General features: G+C 38.7%; 1 protein-coding gene across 3 annotated transcripts in view; it reads right to left on the reverse strand.

The window, feature by feature from the left end:
* sbf2 (SET binding factor 2) overlaps nt 1-18,030 on the reverse strand; it is an 87,260-nt gene that overhangs the window by 66,212 nt on the left and 3,018 nt on the right. For 2 of the 3 annotated variants that reach the window (XM_051380376.1, XM_051380374.1), the window contains exon 2: nt 6,895-6,983. In XM_051380376.1, the coding sequence (XP_051236336.1) occupies nt 6,895-6,983 (89 nt within the window). The remainder of the gene's footprint in view (nt 1-6,894; nt 6,984-18,030) is intronic. The other variant, XM_051380375.1, reaches the window with a different exon arrangement.

Genomic DNA, 18,030 nt, shown 5'->3' on the forward strand with positions numbered 1-18,030 from the left:
CCAGAACTTCTGAGTAGCCTAACTTATCCTGAAAATAGCTAAGATGTGTAGTGACAATGCTATAGGCTTGTAAATAAAGGTAGTGAAAATGACAGTATGGGGTAAAAGGGTTAAAACGCATATTTGCCCAGCAGGGGCTAGCTCAACCTATTTTCCAAATCACAAATTTTGGAGCTACCTGAGGAAGAAATATCATGATTAGGAGGATGTACAGCTCCTTTATTTAAAATGATAGATTGTAGAGAAGCATAGTCCCTGTGTTGTCATCCTCGTCTTGGAGGATTGTTTTGAAGACTGGGTTTGGGTTTGGGTTTACCACTGACCACCATCTTGGCCATTGCTTGGGTCAGACAATTCAAATTTGGGCAAAGGGCAGAGAAGTCTGGGTGGGACTGTGGAGGAACAAACCACCGTATCTTAGTGTGATAGACCGACTCACTTAAGTGCATCTACAGAAATTGAATAATCTAGTGGTCGTTAGTGGAGCTACATCTTAAGGCAGAGTATATAAGCAGTGGGACAGAAAAGCAAATGACCGACGTGGTATGTGGTCAGAGAAACAACTCTGCTTGTCTAGCTGACTGAGAGGAACAGAAAACCCACACCGCATACTGCGTGTTGGACTGGACCAGTACAAGATTACTATTGTTCAGCACAGCAGCCTCTCGCCCACAGGCGCAACATGTGAGACTAGAGATAGAGCACTGTGAACATTAGGCCGAGGCTCCCCCTGTTTTCACAGTCAAACACCTAAGGCTGTGTGCTACAAGCCTTTAAAAAAGGCACAGACAGGTCACCTTCAAACTTTGAAAACAAACTAAGAAATACGTCAAGGAGGCCCAGCGTGCGACAACAGGAAGGAGAAAGGTCAATCTCAAAACTGCTGACGAAGGATTGTTTTTCAAAAATGTGTCCCATAACAAATTTGTAACCTAATTTTTTTAATGTTGGTTGCAAAGTTAATGTTGTGTAAATGCTAACATTGTTGACTATATGTATTTTATTTGAATATGGACCACAGGAAGACGACGCCAAGGCAATAACTAATGGGGATCCTAATAAACAAAAAATAACATTACTTCATAAACAATAAATATATCTCAATACATTCTCTTCAGTTCGACCAGTCACCTGATTGGCTAATTGTTTCAGCACTACATTAAATACCACTAAACCCTCACTTTCAGTATAAAATGCACGGCCATGAGCTCGGCTCAAAGTGGTTTGTGGCATTAAAACAATTTCCATTAAAACTTCCTGTATGGATAGAGCTCCTCTTACTGTACGCTGTGCCTTAGTCTTGAACACATTAGCAGAGCTGATCGAGGCTAATTGTGCTGCAGAATTCTTCCAAAATGTAAAGACCGATTTGAGGCTATGTTATCAGAGGAGAAATGTTGTTTTCTTGCTGGGAAACATGAGTATAGTGGAGACAGAAAGGGGTGAGTCTGCTGACAGAGTGTTGTCTGCAGGCTACATGTAACGGACTGACCCTCATGTTCAACACTGAACTTTGTGGGGCTTTGGAATGTGTTTGACCTATCGGGTATAGTCGTCAAGACATCTCCATTCACACACACACACACAGACACACACACACACACACACACACACACACACACACACACACACACACACACACACACACACACACACACACACACACACACACACACACACACACACACACACACACAGACACACAGACACACACACACTGAAGGCCAAGCATAAACATAAACAGCTATCCATTTTCATTCAGTGCCCTTTGAATTATTTTTCACAGCCATACTAATATTGTGTTGTCAAGTTATGTGTACACTATAAGAATATTTTTAGGGGCTACGCTTCGTTCTAGAAAAGATGAAGTTTCCAACTGACAGAATTGAAATGCAGTCACTGGATCCATGTATGTGCACATTAATCTTGAAATGTAAACAAAATTAAATCCGTAATTGCTTATTTCTTACATACCTGCTGAATTTGTTTGTACAGTAATGTCTGAGTTAGTTGTTATGTTTTATTGTATATTTATTATTTCATTATAACGGGTTCAATTAATTTTGCCATAGGAAAGGGAACAATACTTTGTGTATTTGCCCCATGATTTGGAACTGCTCACTGCCACATCTTTCCACCACATTTCATGAAAATCAAGCCAGTAGTTTTTCCTTAATCCTGCTGACAGACAAACAAACCCATAAATTGAACAGAAAACGTAACATCTTTTGTGGCGGTATACAATGCCAACATTAATACTGTGTTTTGGGGTGTTTTTAAAAGGTATTAATATTCAAATTACACGTATATAGTAACATCTGTGCATTTAAAAAGGGATAAACCCAGTTTGAACAGGTAAAATCAGGAAAAATCAGTGTTAAAATACAAACTCAATTTGTTTTGTGCACCTCCCGTATGCAACAAACAGCACTGAACAAAAATCTTCCTGCTATAAATTGGAGACAAACTGGTTCCACTGTGTTAAAACACAAAGCACTTGATTTAGGTACAACTCAGTTTGCTGGCAAGCACTGTAACCTGTAAAAATAAGGTTCAGCTAAAACGATTTTACTCCAAACATTCACTAATACTTGGATTAGATAGATTTAGAAAAGCTTAATGTCCATCTGGTTGTCTTACAATGTAGACTTTATACCTGCAATTAATACAGCCCATTAAACATGAAAGAAACCGTGCAGGAAAACGTCTGAAATAAACATGTACACATGAGGTTTAAAAGAATAACTGAGAAATCTACCTTCGATACCAATATGTCGCCTACGAGCAGCAGATGTTATGACCATCCACATATTCCAAACGTTAAACAAATGGTGCTTGTAATTAAACGAACAAACTCAGCAATCAAACAGTGAACACCAAAGTAATTCCAGGCATTCCTTTGGCATTTGTGTGGCACATTTCATTTCCTTGCTGTAAACCTTCTGGTGGTAGATCTAAATAACAAAATATAGTCACTCTCCAAACCTAGGAAAAAGAATATTTTTCTTGATGATGACCAACATGACTGGGTCGCTTAACCCAGAGGTAACTGAAGGCATTGGTGGGTTAGTTGCATTGTGGTTGCCATGCTAGTTACTCAACATGTAAAGCTTGCACTGTGAGGCAAAGAAAGCAGCAGAGGAACACATAACTGTCTTTGAAATTTGGAAATCAATAGAAGTCTGCTCATCACAGCAAGGGAGATTACCATGTTACTTATATGGTATAATAATAAGCTCAAACTAATAATAAAATACAGACAGGCTCAATTTGCCAGTCACGTATTTATTAGATTCAAGTTCCAGTTAACCGTATTGTTATTCCTTTTAGCAAAACACAGCTCAGCTATGTTTGTCACGAGATCCATGTCCTCATAGTAGTTCCTCAGGAAAAAGACAAATGAGAACAATATGACAGTACCAACCATTGCTCTGACTAAAATGTGATCATACCAAAAAATCTTCAGCCTGATGAAGGAAAATATTACTTCTATATTATTAGTGGGCAATGACAAACACATCTTGAGGTATTCTTCCTGAAATTTGGTGGAATTTAAACATTAAAACATCCCCACAACAACCTCCAGAACCTTTCGTTCGTTTACAGTATACCATGAGGACTGTGCTCTGATACTGGAGGGCAAGATGATGGAAATGTACAAGGTGAACAACATACTGACCTCCATCTACAGACCTGGCTCATCCGTAACAGATGAGGATTTGAGCTGGTTCCTATCATCATCACTTGCCTGAAAAGATTAGAAACACATTTTTCCTAGCACAAGTTGTAAACGCTTTTTCTTGGTGCATTCCTCATCTGTGGTTATTTAGTTTGCTGGGGGCCTGTTGTGACCGCAAAATGCTTTTCGTGCTCAGCTTCATCCACTGCTTTCTACAGATGTGTTTGTAAATGAGTCATTTTCTTTTTCACGGAGTAGAGAAAATCTGCAAATAATAATGGTTTACATACCAGCCCAAAACAGAGCCAAAATGCAAATTGCTCAGTGGGTCTGTTAAACACTATGGTGTATCTTCATTAAAGCTTCAAAGTTGGAATTTCAGTCATTTGGCTTTTGACCAGAGTTTGTCACACACCACATAGTAGGAAACAAACGCCCCCCCTTTTCTGTCCTTGCTTACTCTTCTGGTTGTTTTTTCATAGAGATAACTGAAGATGTCAACATATGAATCTTATTCAGGATGTTATTCAATATTCTATATTATACTTGTACATGTACTTGTATCTCAGAAGAACAGAATCCGCCTAAGTTTCAACAAATATGTGGGAAATTTGCCAAAAAGCATTTAAAAAAAAAAGGTCTAGCATTGAATGCATCCTCTTGTTTCAGCTCGGGCTCACTGTTCTTCAATGAGAAACATCATGCCTTATGCTTTCTTTGCTCACTGGGGATTGCAGAATGTCTCTATTTCAGTCGAGGCTGACACATAACGAAGAGGCATTGGGGGGATCACTTCAGTGAGATGGAATACAAAAAATTCACACACACCCACACAGGCACAAAAAAAAAAAAAAAAAAAAAAAAAAATCGATCCTCAGGTCCTCAATGACATCTGGAAACACTAAGCTAATAGATTTAGCTAAACTTGCGGCAGTGTTTCTATATTTAAACTCTATGAAACCATGACAGGATATTTGAGGGATGATGCTGAGAGAATACACCCATCCTGGTTTCCTCAAAGTCACAGAAAGGTTAAAGACTTGTGCTAGGGTTTCAGCCTCATATCAAGAAGATTTAACCTCTAAAATTCTTCTCAACCCTTTGTCTGGACAGGACATACTTTCATTTTTTCTTTTTATAGTTCCACCAGTCGTTTGCTGGCTTTGAGGAGTACTATGCTTCCCTGTATGTCACGCTATTGCTCATTTCACAGCAATAACTCACAAGACACTCTTGATGGCCACCAACTGACTCAGTGAGTTACACAGGAAGACGCCTGCGTGCCAATCAAACCACCCACTCACAATATGTCTATTTGCGCTGGAATAACAGCCCCACTTGTCCTCAATTACCTTATAAATACCATTGCATAAACAAGAGTCGTGGTATAATAGTATCTCTATTGACCAGGTCTGCACAGAGCCAAATATTTCAGCTGCAGCTATGATAACCTCCATCATTTATCAACCACTAAAAGACAAACAAAACAATTCACTATTCATCTGAATTAACTTCCAGCAGTTTAATGTTAACCTTATTCTGCCTTTCTTACAAAAGGATCCCGTCATAGTGGAAAAAAACTACCTCATCTGAGATGCCGAGGATGTTTATATTAGCGCTCTCCATTTATCTTGGCTTCCATATCTGACTGTTATTATGCAACTTGTTGGCCTCTACACCTGCTGCTGCTCTGCATCACGCCCTGTGACCTCCACCAAAACTCTGGTTGAGTTTTCAACACAAAGAAATATAATCCAAAAAACATGGGTTTTACATGTAATTCATGGTGCTGTATTGAAGAGAACAGGAAAAAAAATTAATATTAGAGAAGTATGTGCTGTATAGTAGTTTCAAAGGATTGAGTACTGTGTTGGGATCGAGAGTCACTTTGCGGTTTTCTCTCTGCGTCAACTGCCAAAATCATTCTGCTTGGTCATTAAAAGCTTATCTGCAGTAGCCAATATAAATGAACAAAAACAGATATAAAGCAGGCACTAATGTCCTGTAAAGTATGATACTGTTAACTGCTAATGTTGCCCTAGAGATTGACAGTTTTTCCCAGTCCTGATAAGCAAATATTTGTCCATCCATTGCATTGTCCAAGTAAGGATAACAGACCCCCAGTCACAGAAACCCTATGCCTCCTCCTAGGGAGGGAACAAACTAAGAGAAGCAACTACTCCTGAAGAGAAAGATGGAGACAGACAGCAGTGGGAACCAGATTATAGGCTGGACATCATGTAAAAAAACGATTCTGAGGGAAGATATTTCCCAATTAGTGAACGTGAAAACGGTTTAAAAACAAACTTTTGAGTAAACATTCATTATGAATTTATCTGAAACAGGAAATGCCAATATCTGCTGCACAAGCTCCAAAGGGCAAATGTGTTTTTAAACATGAAAAATTCCTTGGGACATAATCATTTTGTGACACTGAAAATGCTTTCATTTCTGAGACAAATATTTCTTCTATTACAGTATTTTTGTTCTCACATAGAAGAAAACATTCTTGACCACCAGGAAGCTGGTAATGGGTAGGGGTAAGGACAAGGACACTTGTTAACCAGAAAAATACTTTTCAACCTGTGCACATCACACATTAACTGTTCCAGAGTTGTTGTCTGTTCTCCTGTTATGAAAGATGAAATTGTCATATTGACAGCAACGTCCTCAGTCACAATAATGATGCAACCATTCAGACACCAGTCTGTTAATTATACTCAGAGTTTCATAATTGATTTTCTACCAGTCATCAAATTAGAATGCAAAACATCATGCAAAATAAAAGGAGATGGAGGCTAAATGTTGTCCTGCAATGTAGTATATGTGTATGTAGAAGCAAACAGACAGAGGGACACTGAAGCGTGAATTGTTGACATTTTTTGAGGTTTGTCCTCTGTCTGTTTGACCACTGTCACATCAACTTTCAGCACTGTTGCATATTCTTGAAATTCTTCCCAGTGATTAGTCAATCATGGATTGATCATTAACATTTCTAAACAGGAAGTTATTATATTTCTAGTCGATACAAAGCTTTAATGCTGCCAAGTAAAGACAGAATGCGGTGTTCTGAGTCAATCATAAACTACTACAACATATCCAACATGTTCCAACCATGTTTTGATTTAAACAATTTTAACGTCATAATACCCAGGTAATATAGCTCCGTTCAGTTTGAGGTATTTTTAAGGTTATAGGAAGGTGTTTTCACTCACCATCTCCACCCCCTGAGGAAAGGCCGTTCCCTCCCAGTCCTTCTTGGGGAATCGCTGAATGATCTTTCCACATCCCTCCCCTGATCCTGCTGATAAAAAGACATGAAGATTTGGCAATCAATACAGAGGACAAGACTATGGAGCATTTTATGATGACAGAAATATCACCAATTAACCAATTAACATCATTACATTTATATGTAATGGCATTGTAAGTGTAGGCAAATATATGAAGCCTGGTCAGAATAATTAATGGGAAGAGAAATTTTAGAATGATAAAGTAGAAAGATTATACCATCACTATATGGTTATACTGAAGGTCAATAAAGTAATTTGAATTATCACTCAGGCCCATATATCTAATCACTATCTACAACCAACAAACAAAGCACGTAAAACAAGCTCAAACAACAACGGCATTAAACTGATGTACTCTACAATAAATAATGCACTGGTCAACTTTCACTGTTTTCTCAATGGCTTATATCTATATAGAGAGTTGTGTTGTGTGTTCCTGACTTACATATTTAGTTTTTCCCTCAGATTAATCCTGACTTGCATTCAAAGTCGTGAGGAAAAACAAAGGACGCTATGGTCTGAACAGGTTTCCAGATTTTCCTACTGTCCCAGCTAATTTAATTGAATGTTCAATCAAGGTCTTAGGTATGACTTGACCTGACTATATCACATACAAAGGCAGAGGAATCAACAGAACAAAATAAAAGATAGATACAATGTAAATAAAGTATATAACAAATTAATTCTGCCACTCCAATACAGGGCCTCAATTGCAGTACAACTGTTTCTCATCCCTTTGTTTTTTTTATACACATAAGTAAGTAAGCAGGGAGGATGTAGAAACAGCCTGGGGACTCACAACAGGCCCTACGTTTCCTAATTGCTCCTCTCTGAAAAAGTTATCCATATATTTCTAAATGGTAAATAAAACTGAAACTGATTCACTCTGCACCAGTCTACTTTCAAGAAAGTGCAAGGAAGCGAGAATCTTCTGAGAAAACTATTTGTTGATTTTAAGTTGTTAAGCGGAACTGTGAAAAGGCTTAAACTGAAAAAAGAGAAATCTAAATATGCTGACAGAGCAAAATCAAATCAAAAAGAGACACTTGAAATAAATCGTTACAAGAATTAAGCTGAATGCGTCTGTGAGTTAGCGAGCAGTTACAGGAATTTGTGCTGTTGGAATATTTAATGCAAATTTAACCGACCGCTGCGTTATTTCATTGCTTGGAAGTTGTCTGTATCACCCACATAGTTCCTGCAAAAAGTGGTGAAAATAATCCTTGAAAATTCTCTTAATCGCTGCAGTTTATTGCTGTAATAATCAAATTCAGAACCACTGGTAAAATACCAGGTGAAACAAAATCAAACATCAGCCCCAACAAACCAACTTCACTGCAAATGCCTGAATGAATAGAAACGTTTTACCCCAAAAGTCATCTTCTCTGGCACTTACTCTCAGACTGTATTACTTAAAGTTAGAAGTTCTTCTAGAAAGAAGTTGAATAATTTCTTTTTATTTATTCACCAGAGTTAGCTAAGGAGCTAATTTTCATCCGTAGTCCCTGGGCAGGTTATAACAAATTAGTCACTCAATAGGCACAGACCATATGGATGTTCTTCCATTAGTACAGGTATGCACACATTGAGCAATATTATTTACGTTGTTTGTACCTTTGTCCTTAATTTGAGGGCAATGAACACCATCATTTTACAAAGTCAGCACAAACTTTGGCCATAATTATTATTATGCAGGCTACATGTAACGGACTGACCCTCATGTTCAACACTGAACTTTGTGGGGCTTTGGAATGTGTTTGACCTATCGGGTATAGTTGTCAAGACATCTCCATTCACTCCACACACACACACACACACACACACACACACACCACACACCACACACCACACACCACACACACACCACACACACACGGATTAACTCAATATGTTTCAGGAGGAATGTCGTCCAGTGAGAAAAGTGTGAGATATGGAACTTACACCACAAACACAAAGAAGCTCACAGGAGTGAAGAGACAATTACCTAGCAACCTAAAAGCATACAAAACATTTGTATTTATACTTCCCCCCCATGTGTAGACTTTGTCTCCACTCAAATGCTCACTGCTCCCGACCAAAGTCCATAATTCATTTTCCAAAATACATAAAAGACACAGAAACAGAGCTTGTTAGTGATCTTTGTTAGCGTTTTATCACTGCCTGACTATAAAGTCTCAAGTGTCTGTCATATATATATATGACACCACACCAAGGTGTACACACTTACAGTATGTAGTTAGTGCTGAGAGAGACAGCTGGATACTGATCTTTAGCAGGTGTTGTAAATTTCACATTCGGCACATACAGATTTGTGAGGTTGACCATTGAAAGCTTTACCAGTGAAATAACTCCCTCATAGATTTCCCAAAGGACACCATATGGCTGGGTCTTGCAAAACTCTGAAGCCTAAATTGGATGTAATAATTCATGTCAACATGAGTGCAAACAACATAGTATGTATTTAAGAGTTGATGTATAACTGCAACGTTCCTATTTAGCAATCTGGAGAGCTAATAAGTGGGATTTTTATCTAATTTAAGAATGCTTTCCGTCATTTAACATGCCAAAAACAGCATTTTAAGATCTCTTTCACAATATGTACTTTGTCACACTGCGTTGTCTGACCCAATGACTTCATCTCAACGTTATTTTAAACTCTTAGTCACTCTTTGACAGTTAGGAACACACTTTCAGTTTTTGAGCCAAGGGAAAATGGTCTCCTATCAGGAGAGTAAGAGACAGAAATTGAATACATGTGGCCAATTTCTTGGAATTCATTTCACTAATATGGATGAAAAGACATAGGCTGGGATTTTGTTTATGCAATTAATAAAAAAAAATCCCAATTCAAAGCATTCCGACTAAATATTACCTTATAGAGACATATGCTGCAGATTTTCATGCTTTTTAGATTCTCAATCATCTGTTTATATCAAACACCACACTGCAAACATTTGGAATTAACATTAATTTTACCATCTAAAAAAATAAATAAAAAAATCAACCAGTGAGTGCCAAACTATTTATGACATTTGGGATTTACCCTTTCAAAAAGTGAAAGTCAAATGTTGACATAAGCACTGACTTCCTACATTGGTCAGAGAAATCAAACACAACATACCTATTACCTACATACATATTCTATATCGGGGGGCTATGAAGACAGGAAACCACACAGTGTAGCACCAATAGCAATATGCATTCTCATAGTGCTGGAAATCAGCGCAAAACAAACCATGATCAGTCAGGCTCTCCATGTTTCCACTGGAAACACAGTGAAGCCAGCGGCCCTTTGTCATTAGAAGCACATTATGACCCTTTGAGAGTTTACGTGTGGATACCTGTGTTGCAGCTGGGCCAGCGGCTCTCCTACAGTACGCAAGTTTATGTACTTGTGTAAGTATGTGTCTTTCGAAGGACAGGCCAGTATTTAGTCACAGCCCAGATGTTTGTGGTTAACCATCAGCCCTATATATCTGGTGAAGCTCTGTATATATTCAGAGCTACCACACTTATCAGCAGGCCCATGTGTTGTTTTACTGCCACAGAAGAGGAACAAATCACCCGTTCATGTGTGACGTTACAATTCAAGTAACTTCACTGACAGCTGTCATTATAGTCTCAGTGGAAAAGAATTGGTGCTGTTACATCCATTTTGCCATTCAGTCACTCCTATCTCAACAAAGGCAAATGCCATGACTCAGCAAACTACTTAGCAGCCTGCTTATGAAGCCCCCTATGTCACAGTTTGGTCAAAGGTCAGAAACCAGGCACAAGGGAGGCCAATCGCTTCAGCAAACAGGAAAATTAACTGCTACACATCATCATAATGACATGAAGCCCACAGCAACTGGCTGTGGCCCTCCTGCACCAAGTGCCTCAAGCCTGCTGTCAACAACCTCCTTGAAACCTAAACCCATCATGATGAGGCTCTTGGGCCTGAGTGGGTTTGGGGGTTATATGTATGATTGTTTGCTGGACGATGATTATACTTTTTGTCTTTGTTCACCTGTAGAGGCGATTAGATTCAAAGTCTGGTGTGAGTAGAACACCAGTCTGTCTGACCGTTACGTGTCTCCAGGTCTTTATAGCTCCCCTAATTGAAATCACATGCTTTCAGTGCTCCAAGTTCAAATTTTCAACCACAGATGAAAATAAATGACAGAATTCTTCACATTCCACGAGGCTGCACTCTTGTATTAAAACAAGCCGTGCTTTCAAATACTACCCCCCTGACAACTATAAAGAACCCCATCAGCGAGGATAATAGAACCCAGGCCTGAAAAGGAACATGCTAATTTGAACATCCGCTAGAAACATGTGAGGGGGGTGAAGTCCAAAATCAAGTTTATTTATTTATTTTTTTGGCAGAAGCTATTTAAACAACACGAACAAAACGGTCCAAGCCCATGACACGCGTGTGCATGTTTAAGAGCATGGCTCATTTCCAGCTCAATACAGCACATGTGTGTGGTACAGCTGGATAATATGACCTAAAAACGACTGTAATATTTTTCAGTTTTCAAATGAAATACAGTATTTATCTACACATTTAAGTTGTTTTCTTAAACGGTTATAGGGATTTATTTATTAGAAACAATAACTATGGACTAATCAGCTTTTAATAAGTGCCATTAGAGACTTGTACAGTCCAGTGCAAACATTGGGACACTTTCATGAAACTTTTTGAGCTTTTGTGTGCACAAATGTTACTTTAATTAGTGCGTACACACAAATAACTGTGGGTTATTGTGGGATTCATCCATTTTTGTGTTATTACCAAAATAATAAAACAACATTTATGAGGACCACTCGTAAACTGATACCATGAAACCCACAAATTCTTACTCAAGTTTGTGGCATGTTTTAGGCTGTGTAACAGCTTATAAAAACACACCACTGGGAAATATCAGTCAGATATAAAATAGTCCAACTGCATTAGTAGTTTTCAACACGTTTTATCAGCCCTCTTAGCAGTTTGCTCTAGTATTAAAAATGAGGCTCAGGGATTTGCTTGATATCAGATGATGGCGTATGGCATAAAACATTGTTTTATACAAATTCTATCAGTTAGCTGTGGTCATCCAAAAAGTCTTAGCCAAGTATATTTTACATTTAGAACAAAAGTATAAAATAGACATCACACCAGACCTCTTTAGGAATGTCATGTATGCCACACCTCCTGTCTCTCATGCTTTGATAAGTGGATGGGGATGTAATCCGAGTCCACATTAGTTTAGTCAGCTGAGATCGAGCCGTCATCTGAAGGCTGTATTGCGGTCAGTGTCCAACTCTTGGACTACATGTTGCAGGAGAGCTGAGTGACAACTGAGTGATGGTACAGTAGAGCTCTGAGAACATGGGCATGGGCTAACATGAGTGCGCCAGATGGTTTGTTACGCAGAAGTCTGTCTATCACCGTCTATCAACTTCAACCAATCAGATCAACAAACCATATAAAGTCAAACTCTTCCTGGACTCTTGCCGTTCTTTGCTCTTCTTACAATGAAATACTCTCCAGCTCTGGTATAACTTATGCTAGCAGCATCTACACTAACCACACACGTCATAAACACACATCTAGATTTAAACCACGCCCACAGCTCATACCATAGCTGCCAGTACTTCCTTGTACGACACTGATGGTCCGAACCATTGTGGATCGGCATTGTGGAAGTGCTTAGCTTGAAGCCTGGCAAGATGGATTCTCGCATGATCTTGTGATTTTGGGATCTTGCCAGTCCAGCTGTCTCACAATGTTACAGACAATGACAATTTCCAGGCTAAATTCAAAGTGACAACAAAAACTGCCCACTCAACAGTCAGCCAAATATTGCCATTAAAAATAATATTGCAGGGGGCGCCCCAGTAGCTCACCTGGTAGAGCGAAGAGTGCGTGCCCCATGTACCAAGGCTTCCAGTCCATGGCCCTTCGATGCATGTCATCCTCTCTCTCCCCCCCCATTCCTGTCTACCTTCGCCTGTCACTGTCCATTAAAGGCATACAAGCAATACAAATTGATTAAAATACTAATAATATTGCAGTCACAATACTATTTCAGTGTTTTTAAGCTGACACTGGCTGTTAACATGAAACTGACATATCAGCACATCTCTACAAAAGATATTTAATTAATAACAAAATGTATGTTTTCATATTTCATATTGAAAGGTTATTTGAAAAAATTCCAAATTTAACATTCCCTATTTAAGCCACCCAACTGGGACTTGAACCACTGCTTCAAGTCAGCACACACACACAAATATCTGACATCAGCACTTAGAAAGATTGAATGTCCCTAATAATTTATCACAGTTGCGTGATTTAGCTTACTCTGAACAAGTGAAAAACCACAGAGGAAAAGTTGTTAGTCTTTCTTGATTAGAGCAGATGTTTCTCCTCTTGGAAAAAAAGCTCTATTCATCTTCCTGATTTATCTTACTGCTGTTATACTGTTGATTAAAACAGCCAAATGCTTATTTTCCCATGTATGGACAGGCCACCAGTGGACTCAGGAGCCAGTTTACGTCACATTCACGTCAGCATCGAACCGGATTTTGGCCCAGCCACGCACACAGGTGGACGGTTCTGGAACAACTTCATAGGTATCACTTTCCTCCACTCTAATATCAAGAAAGACCTGATTTTAAAGTTAAAATCCACCCCAAAACAGAATTTATATAACGCTATTTCACCAATTGAGAGATTGAGGACTGCTGACACTGAATTGAGTGACTGGCACTGTGGGATCATATAAGTTTGGTTAGATATACAAGCTTATGCCGACTGGTAATTGGATTTTATATCCAGGATTGAAGGGATTGACAGTTAGTTTGTCCTGCACTGATATGAAGGCGATTTTAATTAACTATCACAACCAATATGTTATAAAAACATCTCTAATATATGCATCGGTCTGTCTGTAGTGCCCTGGCTCCATGCAGATTTGCGTCTCAGCTGTGTCTCACGGCAACCTGAAGCGTTAACTTACGCTTCAAGTTTATTTTTTCGACAATTAGAGCATAAAGGTTTGGGTGATGCCCAATAAAAAGGCCCTGCATTTTGTCAGGTAAGAGGAGCAGAGTTTGCCGCTCTCGGACAGAGCCAGAGACATCTCCGGTTTGTATTTCCACAGAGTCGCTCTAGCCTAAGACAACATCCCAAATTTCCCCATCATGCCTTGGCCTAGTGCTGGAGTAGTTTTTAAGTTTGCTGTTGTTATGCCGCAAAATACTATTGTTACTTTTTGTTAGTGGTTTTAATGTGTCCGTTCAGAACATGGTGTCTTATTTTAGTAATAGTTATTTTTCTGCTGGTTTATATTCTTAACCATTTATGAGGTGGCATCCATACTGGCACTTTACTGACTTGCTCTGACGTTACCCTGCCACTCACCACCCCAACAGACTGCATATCGTCAATTTTGAAAAACTATAATTGGATGTAAAAATGAAAAATATTACATCCAAATAAGTTGAATGTAGAGCCTCCAGCTGTGCATCAGCAAATGTGGCTACATCCCAGAAAAATCACCACAGAGGGGGCACCCTGGTAGTTCACCTGGTGGAGACTGTGCCCCACATACCAAGGATGAGTATTTACATCATCATCATCCCCGCCCCTCTCTCCACACTTTCCTGTCATTCTTTAGCTGTCGCTATCGATTAAAGGCAATAAAAGCCTGACCTGTACAGTAGTACAGAATTTGCATATGGAAATTGTATATCAGACATCCTTGTTGAAGAATGGGAAAACCCAGTTGGGTCTCAGGGACGACCGTCATCAGGAAACCAAACTGTTCTGGACGTTCTGTATGGAGGATATGCAAAGGAATAGGCTGTGGAGTTGTTTGCATGGCAAAAGGGTATCGGAGAGATTAGCAAACTGATGATGTCATGAATATCAAATTCAGGAAGCTTTCCAGACACTAATGAAAAGCTGCAGGGCAGGAAAAATATGTAAAAAGATAGATACTGGCTTAAGGTCACGCGTTGGTCAAAATGTTGGGAGAAAAGAAAAACATATCGGCCTGCTGATAGGAGCTTCAAAAATGTTAAACACCACATACACAGTTTATTCAGCCTCCCCTTCGCTGTCATATATAATGTTTTCCATATAAAACAATAAATTAGACACATTTTGACTTTCCACAGACTTCTCAAGCGGGATTCCATCAGTCGAAATCATCATGGTCAATTTTTGAATGTTTAAATAAACAAATCAATCATCTTTTCATCACTTGCTCTTTCCCTCAGCTCAAGAAAAATAAAAGCAATGCCTCTCATAAGTACCGATGCCACAGTCGTCACTCATTCAGTCAGTGGTTCGAAACCTTCTGCCTTCTTCTTGTGAACTTCAGCTGCAACCGTGCATGTGGTTGCTAAAAGTTCATCCAAAAAACAACTCTGTCCATTCCAGCTTTCAGCAAACAATTAGATTAAATTAATTTTACAGCCCCTGGTTACATCTGGTGATAAATTTGATATATTAATCGTTTCTCACAAGTTCAGAACCATGTCTGTGTTCAACACGTGCAGGCTGAGTTCATTTCAGTTCAACGCTTTATCACAGGGACTGCAGTCATTCAGAGAAAGGGATGACCTAATGTTTTATATTTTGTGTTTTCCCAACTTTATTCCACCAACCTATTTCATCTGCCGTACTTTCTCTAAAAACATTACGAATAAAAAATGTTTTCTGACATGGACTTTAGCATACTTTGCATAACCACAGAAATCAAAACGCTCTGATTGTACACCTTATCAACAAACTGGAAGTAGTGTAACAGTAGCCAGTGGACTTTCCCTACAAATCACTTTTCTACAGCAGAAAAGGAGGAACTCCTCCATTGTGGTCAGGATGCCTCTCACCACAAAGTCTGAATCCAAACGAGAAGCTGCCAAATGTGGAGTTAAAAAGAACACAATCAATGGAGGCAGCAAATCCAAGATGTGAAAAAGAGCTAAAACAATTCCACATCTTACTGTAAGTAACAATGTGACACCGTTGTTAACCGCAAGCAGCCGGTTGGTGCTGAAATAATTCAAGGACTAACATTTGGCATCAACGGCTGTCTGAAGGATGTGTGAGAGCCTTTTTTCCCAGATAAATCCTGTAGTTATTTCAGGGTCAAAGGAGAGATGTGAAAAAAGTGGAAGTGGGTATTTTTCAACTGAAAAACTTCAGGATAATTTAAATAACTCAGTGGTCTTGCAGAGGTTGTTATTATGTGATAATCTGCCTATTGCAGTATTGGCAACAGTTATATATTATGCATATGAAAACATAGCAAAGTGAATGCAGCATTTAATCATCCAAGTAAACCAAATGCTCACAACTAAAATAGTTTTACCAGAAACTACCACCTCATCGCTTTCCTCTAAAAAACATTCTAGTGTAGGTTCAGAGTACATACTAAAAAAATTATCTAAACTACAAGTGTAAATGCAATAAATGGAAGATTATATATAGAACAGATGCATTGCTTTATGATTTATGGATTGATAGTACAGTGATTAATCTTATTCCATAAGTACCGAGCAAGCCACCATTTCAACATGTGTTTATGTTACCCCTGATAAAACAAAACAGACTACAAGAGTTGACTTGAATAAGTAATGATTTAGAAAATCATTCACAACACATGGCAGCACTTCAAGATCTGGCATCCAAAACATGAAATCAACATCTCCAGCTGTTGAAAGAGCCAGTCTCTTAAGTCAGTGTATCCAAACAATGTTTACTTTATGTCATTATTTAGCCAAAATTAGTACTTACCAAGTGAACACATGGCTTTTAAGCATCACGTTATCATAAACAAACAGCTGTCACATGTAATCTTGGACTGATTATGAGGAGTTAATTCTTTGTTGAACCTTGTATATGTGACATATTTTTAGACAAAAGCTCAGAGAGGTCATAAATATAAAAGTGGAACCTCTTGATAGACGTTTCAGGCAACAGTGAAAAAATTCTGGATTAAACATCAAGTTTTGGTGATGGGAAATGTGTCATTTTATTCAACATTTCATCTAACGCTGCAATCAGAGAATGCTGGGAGACAAATCAGTCAGTAACATGCAGCTAAACCGTGCAGGCATTCCCTGCGATGAGGAGACCATCGTTAAAGCACAGAAGCCAGCCCAAAGCTAACAGATGTGTGATCGTTAGTCAAACACTACTTGAAGCTAATCAAAACGATCCGGTCGATAAAACTATGAACCCCAACTGGTGCAGATCAGCGAAAAAGCTAGAAAACCACTTTATAGCCTAGAATGAAAGGCAAGAAACGGCCTCATGACGGAGTTAAAGCGTATAAGTTTAGGGAAACGACCATCGAGACAAACCGAAGAAACACCGACATACGCTAATGCCACAGTGTTTCTAAAAAGAGGAAATAAGGAAGCAAAAATAGCAGACAAACCTCTCAGAGATTTAAATGCTGGTTTTGTTGTTTTTTTGCCAAAGCACTTTCCTTGTGGGTGTGTCAAGAGAGCCAGCACGAAAAACAAACACTCTTTGAGAAGTTGTAACAGAAAGTCAATTCATCAGTTTAAAACTTAGCATAGAGTCATTTTTGGTAAAAACTATTGAAATAATGTAGAAAAAGACGTGTATTTGTATGAATTTGAGTCATACAATGACTGATTAAGAAACCAGTCCACATCTAAAGCTTGCATACTTTCATCTCTGCAGATAAACATCTCATGATCGACAGCAATATCACACAGTCATAAGATATTTGCAGATGGAAGTATTTTTCTTATAAACATTTGGAAGTGTTTTTTTTTTGTTGGTTTTTTTTTTGTTATTTTGCAGGATTATTCTATGTTACATAAGCCGTTCCCCAAGTCCAGACCAGAAAATCCAGACCATAAAGTCATACAGAGTAGAGCTTGGATATCACGTCTGTGAAACACATTCCAAAAGCAGTTTGATTCAATAAAGAGTGATGATATCCATATCCATCCAGTAAACTGTTTGAGAAAAGCAGCTGGGTAAATTCCTCTTCTTCACTTGGCAAATTGCAATTTATGGTGAACAGCACACCAGACCCT

This window comes from Dicentrarchus labrax, unplaced genomic scaffold (assembly GCF_905237075.1).
Source record: "Dicentrarchus labrax unplaced genomic scaffold, dlabrax2021, whole genome shotgun sequence".
Lineage (NCBI taxonomy): Eukaryota > Metazoa > Chordata > Actinopteri > Moronidae > Dicentrarchus > Dicentrarchus labrax.